The sequence below is a fragment of the Heterocephalus glaber genome, unplaced genomic scaffold (assembly GCF_053883595.1).
Source record: "Heterocephalus glaber isolate CG9 unplaced genomic scaffold, H.glaber_assembly_v1.0 deba00001550, whole genome shotgun sequence".
NCBI lineage: Eukaryota > Metazoa > Chordata > Mammalia > Rodentia > Bathyergidae > Heterocephalus > Heterocephalus glaber.
Genome location: NW_028258343.1, coordinates 1,765,368 through 1,782,700, shown reverse-complemented (window position 1 = coordinate 1,782,700; position 17,333 = coordinate 1,765,368). Strand labels below are relative to the sequence as shown.

The following is a 17,333-nucleotide window of genomic DNA, read 5'->3' as shown; positions in this document are numbered from 1 at the left end:
AATGAAGCCATGAACATGAATGGAGTAAATGTATATTCTTGATATCAAAAGTCTTCTAGGATAATAATATCTGATGAAGAACAAAAATAATGCAGCAAGACAAAATTAATTTTTGAAGATAGCTTTATGGTTTAGTATACTTAGTGTATGTGTGAAAGAAAGCTTGGAAGAATATATAAAAGATATATGATCAGTGATTATGATATGACTCACTTTCAGTTTTTATAGTATAACTATCTGGATGATTATTTAAATTTTTACCACCAACACATATAAATATTATCAACAAAGTTAGAATTTTTAATAAAGTTTAAATGGCATATAAAATAATGTGAAAATCAATCTATAATATAGTAGTTATTAGGCAAGTAGAGATAAACATTGTTACACACAATATAACCAAAATTCAAACATGGACGGAGAATATACTGAAAAAGAAATTTGTCAAAACAGTTAAGTGATATTCTGTTTTGGTAACTGTACTGAATGCTTTTTCTTTTTTGTTTATATTTAAAATTCTCGAGTCACGTGGAACACGCCAAATCAGCCCACCGCAGACAGACAGGTCTGCGGACGCCCTACAGAGGTCACAAGTCGCGTGGAACACGCCAAATCAGCCCATGCACCTGCAACAATCCACTGGACACACCACCCCCCCACCACCACCACCACCCCCGCCCGCACTCCACTGTACAGCCACCTGGTTCCACACTACAAAGACGCACAGGACACCGGACCACCAGACCACGGTACTGGATCCCACCGCTCCCTGACCAGAGGTAGGGGCTTCTGAGCCGCCATCCCACTGCTCCTGGTCCAGAGGAAGGGGCTTCCTAGCCACCAACCCTACCACTGCTCCCAGCCCAGAGGAAGGGGCTTCTGGGCCACCATCCCTCCCGCCACTCTCGGCCGAGGGGTAGGGGCTTCTGAGCCGCAGTCCCACTGCTCCTGGTTCAGAGGAAGGAGCTTCCTGGCCACCATCCCTCCCATTGCCCCAGCCCAGAGGAAAGGGCTTTTGGGCCACCTTCTGTCCCACCTCTCCCAGCTCAGAGGAGGTGATCCTCGTAGGCGCCTACAGCACCGCCCCCCCAGACCCCCAATCGAAATGAGAAAACACGTAAATAAGTCTCAAAAACCAGACTTCCAGATCACCTACAGCAATCCCAAAGGGAAATGAGATGGAACACTCTGAAACTTAACCACCTGGACTCCTTGAACTGGCAACAAAAGGGGATCTGGAAAAAATGAAATCAGAAATAATTTCTCAGATAACAGGAGAAATTGTGCCCCTAGTGCAAGACATGATTAATAAATCCAGAGAGGAGCTCAGGAACATGATGGAATCCCAACATAGGAAACAAATGGAATCCATAAAACAGATACAAATAGATTTCCAGGACATGAAAAACTCCATTGAAAGTCTACACAGCAGAATGAGCCAATGTGAGGACAAAATTTCAGATATAGAAGATAAGATTGCAATTAGTGACCAGGAAAAGAAAAATTGCTTCAAAATTATAAGGGAACATGAGAAATCAATCCAACAGCTGCTAGATGATGCAAAGAAGAATAACATAAGACTGATTAGAGTCAATGAAGAAACAGGAGAGTGCAGATGACATAAAAAAGCTCTTCACAGAAGTAATGGCAGAAAACTTCCCAAGCAGGGGAAAAGAACTTGACATACAGATAAGTGAGGCATATAGGACTCCAAATAGCCTTGATCAAAAAAAATCTACACATAGGCATATAATTGTTAAGATTCCAGAAACTCAACAGAAGAACAAAGTTCTATAAGCACTTAGAGAAAAGAAACAAATCACATACAAAGGAAAGCCCATCAGAATCACAGCAGACTTCTCAACACAAACCATCACGGCAAGAAGAGCTTGAGGTGACATATTCCAAGCCCTAAAAGAAAACAGCCTCCAACCCAGATGGATGTACCCTGCAAAATTATCTTTCAAAATGGATGGAGAAATAAGATACTTTCATGACAAAGAACATCTTAGGAACTTCGTGAATACCAAACCAGCACTCCAAAGAATTTTACACAATATCCTAGGAACAGACATTGAGGATCACAACCCCAGGAAGCAAAGCAGAATGAACCCATTTGGCATGACAAGAAATTAAAGGTAAAGGGGGAGAACCCAACAAAAAGAAAAAGTCATGGCAATGACAAGTCAATACGTTTCAGTTATAACCATCAACATTAATGGTCTCAATTCACCAATCAAAAGAAATAGACTGGCAGAATGGGTCAAGAAGCAAAATCCAACAATATGCTGCATACAAGAAACACACTTCATTCAAAAGGAAACTCACAGACTGAAAGTTAAAGAGTGCAAAACAATACTCCCTGCGACGGGAACCCAAAAAAAATCAGGAGTAGCTATCCTCTTTGCAGATCAAGTAGATTTCAAACAATCACTGATTAAAAGAGACAAAGAAGGACACCACATCCTTGTAAAGGGAACAATTCAAGAGGAAGGGATGACAATCATAAATATCCATGCACCAAACACTAGTGCGTCCAACTATATAAAACAAATACTAATGGACATGAAAAGTCATATATGCACTAATACAATTGTAGTGGGGGACCTCAACACCCCACTGTCACAAATAGATAGATCAACTAGACAAAAAATAAGTAATGAAATGCTAGAACTCAATCGAACTCTTGAACAAAGGAACTTAACAGATGTTTACAGAGTGTTCTACCCCACAAAATTAGAATACATATTCTTCTCAGCTGCACATGGTCATTCTCCAAAATAGACCACATAATCACACATAGAACATATTTAAGTAAGTGCAAAGGAATTGAAGTTATCCCCTGTATATTATCAGACCATAGTGCAATGAAATTGGAGATCCACAGCAAAAGAAACTCAAAAAATTTCATAAACACGTGGAAATTGAACAACACACTTCTGAATAACCAATGGGTCACAGGAGAAATTAAAGAAGAAATCAGACAGTTCCTTCAATTAAATGACAATGACAATACAACATATGGGAATCTAAGGGACACAATGAAAGCAGTCTTACAAGGGAAATTCATAGCAGTGAATATGCATATTAGGAAAACAGAACGAGCCCAATTAAACAACTTGATGCTGAACCTCAAGCTTCTAGAAAAAGAAGAGCAGGACAACCCCAAAGCTCATAAAAGGGAGGAAATTATAAAGATCAGAGGAGAAATCAATGCAATGGAGACTAAGAGAATGATACAAAAAAATCAATGAAACCAAGAGTTGGTTCTTCAAAAGAATCAACAAAATTGACAAATCTTTAGCCAACCTTGTCAGAAAAAGGAAAGAAAAGGCCCAAATCCATGCAATTAGGAAAGAAAAGGGTGAAATTACAAGAGACCCAGCAGAAATCCACAGGATCATCAATACCTACTTCCAGAACCTATACACCAATAAGATGGACAACACAGAAGAAATGGACAGATTCCTAGATACTTATGAATTACCAAAGTTGAACGAAGAAGACCTAAAAATTCTGAACAACCCAATATCAACCAATGAAATTGAAAACGTAATTAAAAACCTATCAGCTAAGAAAAGCCCAGACCCTGATGGCTTCACTGCTGAATTCTACAAGAAATTTAGAGAGGAACTGCTGCCACTACTGTTGAAACTCTTCAGTGAAATTGAAAGGGAAACAATACTCCCAAATTCATTCCTGGAAGCAAGCATCACCTTGATCCCCAAAGCAGAGAAAGACCCAATCGAAAAGGAAAACTATAGGCCAATCTCACGAATGAACATAGATGCAAAAATCCTTAATAAGATACTGACAAACAGAATGCAGAAGATCATCAAGAAGATCATACACCCTGATCAAGTGGGATTGATCCCAGAGATACAGGGATGGTTCAATATACGCAAATCAATCAATGTACACTATATCAATAGAGCCAAGGACAAAAACCGTACGATTATCTCCATAGATGCAGAAAAAGCATTTGACAAAATCCAACATGCATTTATGATAAAAACCCTACAAAAAATTGGAATAGACGATCTCCACCTCAATCTGATAAAAGCCATCTATGAAAAAGCAACAGCCAATATCATACTAAATGGTCAAAAACTGAAATCCTTCACACTCAAATCAAGAACAAGACAAGGATGTCCACTATCACCACTCTTGTTCAATATAGTTCTGGAAACATTAGCCATGGCAATTAGACAAGAGAAAGAAATAAAAGGAATAAAGATAGGTAATGAAGAAGTCAAATTGTCATTATTTGCAGATGACATGATACTCTATATAGAAGATCCCAAGAACTCCACCAAAAGTCTTCTAGACTTAATAACCAAATTCAGTCAAGTAGCTGGATACAAGGTCAACACACAAAAATCAATAGCTTTCCTCTACACCAATGACAGACTCACTGAGAGAGAAATAGGGCAAATAATTCCTTTCACAATAGCATCCAAAAACCTCAAATACCTAGGAATCAACCTAATGAAAGAAATCAAAGACCTCTTCTCTGAAAACTATAGCACTCTGAAAAGAGAGATTGAAGATGATATCAGAAAATGGACAGTCATCCCCTGCTCCTGGGTAGGAAGGATTAATATGAAAATGGCCATACTTCCAAAACTGCTATATAGATTCAATGCAATTCCAATTGAGATCCTAGGAGGATACTTCATGGACCTTGAGAAAACAATTCAAAAATTCATTTGAAATAAGAAGAGACCCAGAATAGCAAAAGCAATTCTAGGTAACAGAGACATGGCAGGGGGTATCACAATCCCCAACCTGCAACTATACTACAAAGCTACTGTGATAAAAACAGCATGGTACTGGCAAAGAAACAGACTTGAGGACCAGTGGAACAGATTAGAAGATGCAGAAACAACACCAGACACACTCAGCCATCTCATCTTCAATAAAGGAGCCAAACACCCTCACTAGAGGAAAGATAGCCTCTTTAATAAATGGTGCTGGAAAAATTGGGTTTCAACTTGCCAAAGATTAAAACTAGACCTATATCTCTCACCATGCACTAAACTAAAATCAAAATGGATTGAAGATCTAAACATTAAAATAGAAACGCTGAACCAGTTGGAACAGAGGTTAGGTAGAACTCTTGAAGACATTGGTGTAGGAAAAGATTTTATGAACAAAACCTCAGTTGCCCATGAACTAGCACAAACAATCAACAAGTGGGATCTCTTCTTATTAAAAAGCTTCTGCACAGCAAGAGAAACCACCAACAGTATGAAGAGACAACCCACAGTGTGGGAAAAAATCTTCACCTGCTTTTCCTCAGACAAAGGTCTATTATCTCGAATCTATAAAGAACTTAAAAAGGTCAGACCTCCCAAATTTAAAGCCCCAATCCAAAACTGGGCATCTGAAATGAACAGACATCTCTCAGACAAAGAAGTAGAAACAGCAAATAAATACATGAAAAAATGTTCAACATCACTGGTCATTCGAGAGATGCAAGTGAAAACAATGCTGAGATTCCACTTCACTCCAGAAAGAATGGCTGCTATCATGAAATCAACCAATAACAAATGCTGGTGAGGCTGTGGGGAAAGAGGAACCCTGCTCCACTGCTGGTGGGAGTGTAGACTGGTGCAACCACTGTGGAAATCAGTATGGAGATACCTCAAAGAACTAGGACTGGAAATCCCATTTGACCCCGCTATTCTACTGCTGGGGATCTTCCCCCCAAAATTAAAAGAATCATACCACAGTGATATATGTGCTCCCATGTTCATAGCAGCACAGTTTGTGATAGCTAAAACTTGGAAACAGCCCAAATGCCCATCAACTGGAGGCTGGATAAAGAAAATGTGGTTTTTTTATAAAATGGAGTACTACTCAGCCATAAAAAATGAGAAATTAGAGACATTTATAGCTAAATGGATGCACATTGAGGTGATACTCTTAAGTGAAATAAATAGGACACACATGTAAAAATACCGAATAGTTTCTCTGGTGTGAGAAACTGAAAGTGTAAATAAGGACTAAAATGTATGATAGGTAATGTGAAATATGAAGAAAAAGGGCAAAGGGGAAGGAAGTGAGAGGGACAGGGGAAAGGATAGAAGGGAATGGGATTAATATGAGAAAATGGAAAAATAGGAACAAAATCTTTGTAAATAGGGAGGAATAGAGGGGTTGAAGGGAGGGCTGGGCAAGGGTGAAAAATAAGAACCAAGAGAGATTATGTAAAGGTGCAAATTTCCAATGATGAATGTCATTATATTGTATACCTAAAATGTACCAATGATTAGAATGAATAATTGATAATGCAAAATAGGAAGAAAAGGTCCAAAGGGGTAGGGGTAGTGGGAGGGGCAGGGGAAAGGAAAGAAGGGAAAGGAAAAATGATGAGAAACGGAAAAAATGGAAATAAAGTCTTTGTAAATAGAGAAGGGTAGAGGGGGTGAAGGGAGGGCTAGGAATGGAAAAAAAAAAAAAAAGAACCAAGATGCATTATGTAAAGGTACAATTCCCGATGTGAAATGTAATCGTGTTGTATACCTAAAATGTACCAATAAGAGAATTTAACAAGAAAAAAATAATAATAAAATAAAATAAAATTCTCTGTAATATGTGTATTCTTTTATTTTTCCTGTTTATTATGAAAATTTCAAAACATACAAAGAAAAGGTATAATAAAGTATCTGATTCCTATTAACTAGTTCCAACAACTACCAAAATTTCAATATACTTGTACCATTTTCCCCATCTTTTTGTTTTATTATCTGGATTATTTTAAAGCAAATCCTAAACACCTTATCATTGTCTTCTATCCCTTTAAATTATATACTTATACAACCACAATAACATTATATTAATGAATGAAATTAACAATAATTCTTTAATATCATCTAATACTTAGCCCATAATAAAAATTCTCTAAAACATGTTTTTCTAGTTATTCAGTATGAATCACAATCTAAACAAAGACCATCATTACATCTGTTATGGCTACATAACCCTACTCCAGTAGTGTTATAGAATGAGTTGTGCTCCACACGCCAATTCATATGTTGAAGTCCTAATCCCCAATGTCACAGAATGACTATATTTGAAGATAGGGTCTCTAAAGGGGCCACTGAGTTAAAATGAGGTCATGAGGGTGGGTCCAAGACAGCAGTGACCCTAGTCTTTCATTCCTGGGTAATGAGAACTAAAGCAGCACATCTGCTTTCTGATTAACAAGTTTATTACTGTATATACCGAACTGCTACTGGATAGAACCCACTGACACTAAACATCTTTTTCTCTATACTTGTATTTCTTGAATTTCTGTGTTAATTAGTCATTCTGCAGCCAGTTACCTGAACCAAATATCTTAACACCTTCAAAACTTCTTAAATAATTTAAAAAATAATTATAGATTTGCAAAAAGTTTTTGCCTTTACCAAAATTTCCTGTTGACACATTAATGTACCACCTTGTCTGTATGTTTATTTACATTTATATTTGTTTATATTTACTTTTTCTAAACCATTTGAGTAAATTAGATACAAAGCATCATTACCATTATATGCTTCAGTGTATACTTTCTTTTGCTTAGTTTTTCTTTTTTAGTATGTTTGTGATACATAATGATTACATTCATCTTGGGGAATTGGTACCTATACATAGCACATCTTAATCCTTTTTACTTCTCCTTCCCCTCCTCACCCTTCCATTTATTCCCATCTGCAGAGCCCCTTCTCATCTTCACAAAGTCTACCACTGTGATTCTTATCATCTATTTTTTATTTTGCTCTTTAAATTTTTTATATTTTGGGTTTCTCTTATAAGAGAAGTCATTCAATATTTAACCTTCTTTTGTCTGATTTATTTCACTTAGCATTATGGTCTCAAGGTACATTCATTTTCCTAAAAATGACTCAAAGGTATCTTTATGGCTAAGTAATACTCTACTGTGTATAAGTACCATATTCTCTTCATCCATTCTCAGTGTACGTTTTCTAAAAACAAAGATATCTCCTACATTACCAGAGTGCAGTCATTAAAATCAGGAAATTAACATTGTTAAATAATAATAGCATGTTAAAATTGTTATGTAGATTTGTAGCTCAGTGGCATGCAAAAGGCCTTGGATTTAATCCCTAGCACCAAAGGGGGAGGGGCGCACAGGGAGGGAGGGAGGGAGGGGCGCACAGGGAGGGGCGCACAGGGAGGGAGGGTGGGAGAGAGCAACAATCATCTAATCTGAGACTTCATTCAAATTTTACTTCTTGTTCCGGTATATCTTTTTGGGGGGGGGGGGGGTACTGGGGATCAAACTCCGGTCCTTGTGCTTGTGCAGCAGGCGGCAAAACCACTGAGCTAAATCCCCGGCATGTTCCAGTATATCTTTATAGGAAAAGAATCTAATTCAGAATCATGTATTCATTTAGTGGCCAGTTCTCTTTATTCTTTGTTCTCCTTCAACATAAAAAAAGTTCTTTAGTTGTTCCTTTGTCTTTTATTACCTTAACACTGAAGAACACAGATCCCTCATTTTGTAGAATCTCTCTCAATTTGGCGTTATCTATATTTCCTCAAGCTTAGATTCAGAGTATGCATTTTTGGCAGGAATATCACAGAAGCATGCTCTAAGTGCCTCTTTCCAATTGGTACATGATATTAATTTGTTTCACGAATGGTGGTGGTAATTTTGATCACTAGTGCTAGATATCTACAATGCCAAATCTCTACTTTTTCTCTTTGAAACTAATAAGTATTTAATTAGCCATGTAAAATTATGTGTCTGAGAACTTTCACCTTGGTTTTAGCATATCTTCACTATAACAGTTGCCAAAGATGATATTTCTACATTTCAATATTCCTTCCACATTTTTAGTTGGGATTTTAATGTAAGGTAAAGCTTTTCCTGTATCCCATTTTTCAAAATACTCATTTATTTATTTCAGCATTGACTCAAGTAATGTTTTATTTAATACATTATGTAATATTATTATAATGGTGCTCAGATTGAGCCACGTGTGGCCAATAGGAGCTTTTTCAAGATAGCTCTGCACCCTTTTGATGTTTTATCATTCTGTAAGAACTTCCTTAATTTCTGTTACAACAATATTTTTCAGACTTGTGCTGTACTTTCCCTGCTTCTGCTCTTTAACGAACTGTTTCTCTATGGCACCTACATCCTTTTAGTGGAAAATCAAGAAACCAAGATCTGGGGACTATGTGCTTATTGTTTCTACTGTACCATTAGCTCTAGATCCTTTTGCCAGATAGAGATAGGAAAAAAATAATAGACAAATCCCTTTCCACTGCCCAGAAATTTTCCAATACCCACATCATTTATTTAGATAAATGTCACTTTTTCTATGAAATATTCCTTGACCCCCACTACTCCTACTACTTCTCTGAAAGCTATTATGAGAAGCAAGAGAAGGTAAAAGGTGTGGACTTCAGCTAGCCAGATAAGACTGGTGAATGTCCTGAAAATAACACCTGACAAAGAATGAGCAACCAGAGTTATCACTTGGTAAAACTGGATACTTAATGGCAGTTATGAGGACAGATGAAAAGTACACAATACAATGCACAGCTCTAGAAGGAGCTGTTAAATATGTGTCACCTATTACTCATTAAACTCATGCTCATGAAGTACCAACTGTTTGACAGTGCAGCAGATGGTAGGGATGGAAAACTTATAATTCGATTAAAATATATAAAATTGAAATCTAAAGTCTAATAGAGTATAGCAGGAGGGTTCAAAGGAGTTAGTCAACTTAAGAGTCTAGATAATATTTGGCAGAAGTGTACAAGGAGGGATTTTTTTTCAGTGGGTGAGGATTATGTACAAGGACTAGGGCATGAAAGTGTGGATCGTTATGTGTGGTACACAAAATTCACTACTGCACAAAATTGCATGGTGTACGTAATTCGACATTGTATGAAACTGAACCAAGGAGGTAAGAAGAGATGAAACTATTCAAAGAGCTGAAGCATCTTGTATCCCAGGCAAATAGATTTTCTCCTACAGATGGCCTCTAAAGAATTTTCAGGCAAGTGGCATTTTCAGCTTTAGATTTTTAATGAGGTCATCCTGGTAGTAATGTGGAGAGTGGAATTTAGTAGTGAAAACTGGAACAAAGGGGTCATTTCACAGTTAACCCAGTGAGAAGTGTTGAATGCTGGTATTAGGTGCTGGCAGTTGAGATGGCTGACTCTACACTGGGCATGTTAGAAAGGTAGAATGGACATGATTCAGTAGATTTAGGATACTCTTATGGAGTATGTTCTAAAACACAGAAGGGAAAGTGGTGGCTTAAAGCCAGAGAAAAATCTAGAAGGGGAGAAGAGTAGACTGGAGAGTTTAACACCCCAGTTCGGCACGCTTGGATTGGTTAATACCTTTCATTGTCTCCACCTAAGATTTTTAGAAACAAATGAGATTTGCTTTGTAAAGTGTGATGATATCAAAGACTGGAAAAGCTAGCCTCCAAAGAAATATACATAACTCTCTCAACATACAATGAAGCAACAGGTTATGGTGCTAACTGCATAAATAGTCTCTTAATTCAAGATTCAGAGCAAAAAATGGCACCTGCGGTAGAAATTAGCCAAGTGGGGTCAGAGAGGGCGTTTGGTGAAGATGACGTTCTAATTTTTGTCTTGTTTTCAACAGAAAGATAACTAAGCACTCAGCGAACCTTGGATAATTTTGTTACCCTTAAGATTTTGTCTGTGGGAGAACGCTTCATTCTCCACGCTTAAAAGCCCGTTTCACTTGGCGGGCACGATTGCACGTGGTGAGGGGTGTTGACGAGTCTGTTTTTTTCGCTTCATTACCTCATTCGTTCGTGTTTGCTACTCTGTGAGGGTTCCACCGCGGCCTGCAGGTCTGGCTTTGCCGCCTGTGCTTATCCCGAGCTCATCACGGCTCTGAGGCGCAGAGATTTTCACTCGCGAGGGCGAGGAGAGATTCAGCAAACCTCCGCCTTCTTCACTCCCTTCCAGCTCCTAGTGGACGAGGGTCGTTCCCGTGCGCGGCCCCGAGCGCATGCCCGCTGACAGGTTGAGGCCGGCGGGCGCGCGCCGCCAGGAGGCACTTGCGGGACGGCACTGGGGCGAATGGGGGCGGGGCCGCGGTGAGGCGAGGCGGTCTAAGGGCGGAGCTGCAGGGAGGCCGCCCAGGGGCGGGGCTGCGGGGAGGGTACCCGGGAGCGGCTGTGGTCTACGCCGGCAGCGAGCGCCGCCTGTTGTCATGGGAACGGCGGCGTAAGCAAGCGTGACGTCAGCCGGCGGCGCGCTGCCTGCACTGGTACCGGGCCTGTTCTCAGATACAGAGTTGCCGGCCACCAGGGTGAGTTCGCAGCCAATTCCCGTCTACCAGCTCGGATTGGCGAGGTTAGCCGCTTGGATCGCCCGGCGGTCGCCTCCGGCAGAACAGACGGCTCTGCGCTGTCCTCTGGGTGAGTACCCAGCGGGTGCGCGGGTGGCGAGAGCTGAGACCGGCCTGGGCCTGCCCGGTTCCCTTGAGGGGCGGCGCGGGGGCTTTGAGGCTGCTGAGGCCGGGAGCGCGGAGGCCGCCTTGTGCCCACGTAGGCCGAGCGCTGGCCGGGTGCCCCACCGGCTGAGGATGCGAAATCAGAGATACTGCTGCTTACTTTTCGGGTCTCCCTGTCTCTCAGTGTCCAGCCTGGTCCTCTGACAGGGTGAATTCAGTCTTTGCGTTTCCTACTCCGGTTTCTGGCTTAAATACTTTGTAGACAGATGTGTACCAAGTACTGTGTTTATTTTCTTTTAGTGTCAAGCTGGTGCTGATCTGGAACCCGTGAAATGTCTTCTTAATTAGGTCTTAGGAAAAGTGATCTATGTGTCGCATTTATGAGTCAAATTATATTAATTAGTTCGTTTTGATAGGCATAAGAATGAAAAATACAAACAAAAACTGTAGGCTATTTAGGAGTCTCTGCCAAATGGGTGAGCTGCTCGTCACCATTACTGGGAAATAAGGCTTTTCCTTTTTTTATTGAGAAAGGCATGCTTACAGGTTTTTCACCTGTTGCATTAACAATTGCTGTTATTCCTTGGGTGTCCAGGAAGATTGCTTCTTAGAAGGACTCTGGGAAATTTTTTAAAGAATATTTGAAAAGGAATTAAAATGCAAAAGTGTTTTTAAACTATATTTAGAATCTTTTATGAAGACTATTGTGGATTCATTAATTGCATTATGTAAACATTGTTTTTGTTTCTTTAGAAAATTTGGTGAAGGAGTAGATTATCCAAACCTTACTGCCTTTTCTACTCTTGCTCTTTAGTCACACACTGCATGATAATCAAGTGGTCAGGGAAAAATAAAATGATATAAGATGTATCCAGTTCATTTTTATGTGTATATCTTAGAAGCTTCTATAAAAGACTTTGGAAGGAGGGTTTTTAAAATAATGATATACATGAGGTTCAGAGATTGTTTTCTTAAAGTCTGACCTTAAATTTTACAGATAAGTTTATCAGTCAAATATTACTCATTCTGTTGTATGCTTTCTGTAGTACACACTATTTAGAGATGATTCTTTCTGTAGTGTATTTGCCATGCTATTAAATATTAGTGTTTATTAGTTCAATTATGCACTAAATTTAATAGTAAAAAAGTATATCTAATTTACTTAATCATGTAGTTTATTATATAGTTATTTACATATTAAATAGGCATAAAGTATTCTATTGAACCCCTGCAGGTGTGATTATTTTGCTTTTTGATATTTCCTTTTTCCTTACAATAAGATAGTAGCTATTTGAATTTTCCAGGCAAACAAACAAAAAAACAAAACACAACCGCCAAGGCTAGTGAATTAAGTAGCTTGTCCAAGACCACACATCAGTAAGTGACAAAACAAAATCTCAAGCCTGAATCTTTTTAGCCATTGTTACTGCCTTTAAAAAAAAAATGGAGATATATAAATGAAGAGAACACAGGCTTGGCCCTCCAACTAGCAGTTTGGTAGGGGGTCACAGAACGGTTCAAGCAGGATTAAAGTTCAAGATTGAGATAAATGGAATAATGAAAACCAGGGAATTCTGGGAACAAAAAAAGTACTTAGCATACCCCTCGAGGTGTTCACAAAGTAGAGAAAGTATCATTTGCATTTAGTGTCAAACAAAAGTGAAGCATGAGAGTGACAGAGGGGCATGGGTGTGTGTGTGTGTGTGTGTGTGTGCATGCGCATGTGTGTACAGACAAGAGTGAATTTGGCACATTTGAGAGGTCTACAGGTAGTTTCAGGTGGCTGGAACATAGAATATTTTTGAAATGTGTCCAGGGAAGGGAGTGTAAACACGGGCAATTGGTCATTTCATGAATTTTCTTGGTCTTCAATTGTGAGGACTTTACATTTTTACAGAGGATGATTGAGAACTGGTGAGGAGTTTTAAACAACAACAAAAAAATGACACCGTCACATTTATATTTTAGAAAATTACTCTGTGGTGTAGATAATTTATCTTTTAAAAGGGATGGGTGATAGAGGCATGGAAATAGTCTTAAAAGAAACAGAAAATCCTTCCATAGTCTTCTGACCATCAAAACTACTGCCCCATGTCACTGCCTTTGGGGGTCAGGAGAAGATGGTTGGAAAAGAATTCTAGGAGGAATCGTCTATGTGCTCCTTCTATAGGTCTCACCATTCATTCCTCAAACTCTTTCCGGTTGTAACCACCCCCCCCCCGCCCCCACCAGACAGCTTCGGCACCTGGGACTTCCTGATACAGATCTAATGGACATTCTTCAAAACTTGAAGCAAGGTTTGATAACACACAGTATAGGCCAATTCTTTTTCCTTCTATTACACTTCTCTGTCTTGGTTTTGCACCAGTCTCCATGATTTCTTTTACTTTATTTTGTAGGCTCCCAGAATTCTGCCTTTAGCTTTTTCTTTTCCTGTAACTGTCATATTTATAAGTGATTCTCTTCAGCCTAGATCTCCCTGTTGGATTAATATATTCTGTGTGTGCCAAACATAATGTATTATTCTATAATTTTTAAGAGCATGCTATGCATTGTGCCAGGTATTTTACTTGCAATATCTCATTTAATTTTTTTTTTCAGAAATCCTATGAGTGATTTACTATTATTCTTCTTGGAATGATTAGGAGGTTAAAGTTCATACTAATTAATCTACTGACAGGTGGAACTGAGATTTGAATCTAGAGGTCTGATAATGGAGTTAATGCTTGTATCTGCTTAGAGCCCCTCAGATACCCAGCTTAATGTCCCTAAACTAAGCTCCCTGACTGTCCCCATAAGAAGTACCTGTTATAATTGTGACTTGTTTTACGGATGCCTTTCAGTCTGAGATGCTTTTCTAAAACCATTGAACTCTTACAACCCTTTGAGTAGGTACTGTTATGCTACTTTTACAGAGCAGGAAATAAACTGTCCAAAGTCACATAAGAGCTGTGGGAGACCAACTCTAGGACTTGGGTTTTTAACTGCTCCACTGTGCTGCATGATGTTACAGCTAATGGCACGACTGGTCTACTCTTCTGGTTTTAGAAACATGAATCATCCTTGTGATCTTGTGGGTCATCCATTTTCCTACAAATGACTGAAGTTTATTCTTTTTTATGCCAGAGTAGTACTTCATTGTGTATAAATACATTTTTCATCCATTCATTTGTTGATGGACATGTAGGCCATTTCCAAGATTTAGCTATTATGAACTGTGCTGCCATAAACATGGGTATGTATACATCACTGTGGTATGTTGTCTTTAACTCTTTTGGGAAGATATCTAGAAGGGGAATAGCTGGGTAAAATGGAATATCTACTTTAAGTTTTTCTAATATGCGCCATACTGATTTCCATAATAGTTGTATCAGTTTATAGTCTGCCAGCATTGGAGAAGGGTTCCTTTCTTCCCACAGCCCTACTAGCATTTGTTATTGATTGATTTCTTGATAGTAGCCATTCTTTCTGGAGTGAGATATAATCTTATTGTTTTAATTTGCATTTCTCAATGGTCAGCGATGTTGAACATATTTTCATGTATTTATTGGCCATTTGTATTTCATTTGAGAAGTGTCTGTTCATTTCAGGTGCCCATTTTTTTAATTGGATCTTTAAATTTAGGGGGTCTTAATTTTTTGAGTTCTTTATATATATACATGCGAGGTGTTAGTCCTTTGAGGAGTAGGTGGCCAAAAATTTTTCTCATTGTATAGGCTGTCTCTTCACTCTTAGTGATTTCCTTTGCTGTGCAGAATCTTTTTAATTTGATGTGATCCCATTTGTTGATTCTTGGTATTATTTCTTGTGCAACCGGGGTTTTGTTCAGAAAGTCTTTGCCTGTACCTGTGTCTGCAAGAGTTTTACCTGTTTTGTCTTTGCAGATTAAATGTTTCTCTTCTAATGTTTAGATATGTGATCCATTTTGATTTTAGTTGAGCGACATGGGTTTAAGTTCAATCTTTGGCATTTATATAGTCAGTTTTCCTAGCACTGTTTGTTAAACAGGCTCTTTCCTCCATTGAAGGGATTTGGCCCCTTTGTCAAAAATAACATAGCTGAATGTGCCTGGAATTGTTTCTGTATCTTCTGTCCTGTTCCATTGATTCATGCCCTTGATTCTTTCTCCTGTTTCTTCATTGGTTTCCTTTCCAAAATGTCAGTATAAATTTTCTGCTAAAGAGACAACAGGTTTTGCCCAATGTAAGTAAGTCTTTTCTTGACTTATAATCACATCATGTATTTCAGCTGTTGTCCTATATATTGAATGACCAAAGAATAATATAAATATTAAGTTCCAGTTGAATTATAGTTTTTCTACTTATATGCTGTCAAGTTTCACTCACTATTCCTGTTACTGCACTTTACATCCTCTATCTTTTCTAATTTGATGTGGAATGGGAGGCTCGTCAGATCTGTGTGTCCTAGAAAGAGGGAATGCAGGCTCCTATCACCATAGGATTTTTTATTCTATAAGTCTAGTGATGTATATTTTGTACAGTAGATAGTTGTTATATAAATTAATTCATATAATTAAGTGTATTTGTATAATTATTCTTTTCTCCTTAGCATTTCTTCTGAGACTTTTCTCCTAGAGAAACATGAATGTGAATCTCTAAGAAATTGAAGCATTAGTTAATGCATGAGCCAGCTCAAAATAAAATTTGTCTATTTTCTTCTTCTTTTGAGGGGGGTACAATGTTCAGTTTTATTTCTTTTAATTTTTCTATTAATTTTGTTTTTTGCAGTTTTGAGGATTGAACCCAGGGCCATGTGCACAGTAGGCAGGCACCACCACTGAGCTATGTCTCCAGACCTTCACTTTTATTCTTAAATAATATACCAGTTGTATTCTAATGTGAAAATTAATGTGTTCATTTTAGGTACACACCCATATTTTTTTAAAAATTTGCAACTTCGGGATATATATATTTCATTTATCTACAATCTTGAGTAGCTCTGCCACAGTACAGACGAAGATATTTATTTGAAAAAGATGGCACAGATGCTTCTGCTAATCTTTATTGTAACAATTTTTGGAGTGAATACAGAAATATCTATATCTGTTATTTATGAGTGTGCTATCCACAGTGTATTTTACTAGTGTAATAGTATATGTTCTGAGAAAGTCGATCCTGAAGTGGAGTTTTGTTTATTAAAAGCATGTTAAAATGTTCATTAATGTATTATAACACCTCTTAAAAGTTTACTAGCATACCAAGGTAGATATTTCATTTCTTTCTAAACTGTTTTTTATTTCAAATACATAAATATTTTATTCAGATGTGACCCAGTTTGCTTAATCTGTTACCAGGATCCTAAGCTGATTTAAAGGTACTCGCATTATATTTGGGTAAGATTGGAATAAGCAAATATAGCTTTATTGATATAAATCTCATGAAGCAGTGGAGATAACCATGGCATAATCTTGCTTGGAGAATCTTTTATAATTTTTACTTGATGGTTGCATATTATAAAAATTCTCTTTGTTTTCATAGGATCCTGCTTGAGTCAGTGCTTTACATAAGTTCTCAATGCTCACCATAAAGTTCAGCAATGCCAACTGGTAAGACTTTTATGAAGTTTGTGTTCAAAATTCTTATTTTATACATTTCCTTTAAAGTTTGGTTTATTTTAGCAGGTTTATTTGTAATGAATAAAGTAGATGTAATTAGCTGAATATTACATTTAGAGATAGTAGTAAATATTTTAGGGTTGGTTTCTCCTGCAGCTACTCGACTGTGTCATTGAAGCATGAAAACAGCATAACAGTTCTTAACTGAGTCAGCTTGTCTCATTTCAACAAAACTTCACAGAAACAGATGATTGACCTGTAGGCCATAGTTTGCCCACATCTGTATTCAGC

At 38.1% G+C, this 17,333-nt stretch overlaps 1 protein-coding gene and 1 long non-coding RNA gene across 18 annotated transcripts in view; one reads left to right on the top strand and one right to left on the bottom strand.

Moving 5' to 3' along the window:
- LOC110347046 (uncharacterized) overlaps positions 1-11,081 on the bottom strand; it is a 313,267-nt gene extending 302,186 nt beyond the window's left edge. For both annotated transcript variants that reach the window (XR_015442477.1, XR_015442478.1), the window contains exon 1: positions 10,810-11,081. This is a non-coding gene — a long non-coding RNA (uncharacterized LOC110347046). The remainder of the gene's footprint in view (positions 1-10,809) is intronic.
- Positions 11,082-11,226: 145 nt separating this feature from the next.
- Ahi1 (Abelson helper integration site 1) overlaps positions 11,227-17,333 on the top strand; it is a 212,360-nt gene continuing 206,253 nt past the window's right edge. For all 16 annotated transcript variants that reach the window (XM_087190009.1, XM_087190016.1, XM_087190015.1 and 13 more), the window contains exons 1-2: positions 11,227-11,432; positions 16,966-17,033. In XM_087190009.1, the coding sequence (XP_087046135.1) occupies positions 17,024-17,033 (10 nt within the window). In that variant the 5' untranslated portion in view covers positions 11,227-11,432; positions 16,966-17,023. The remainder of the gene's footprint in view (positions 11,433-16,965; positions 17,034-17,333) is intronic.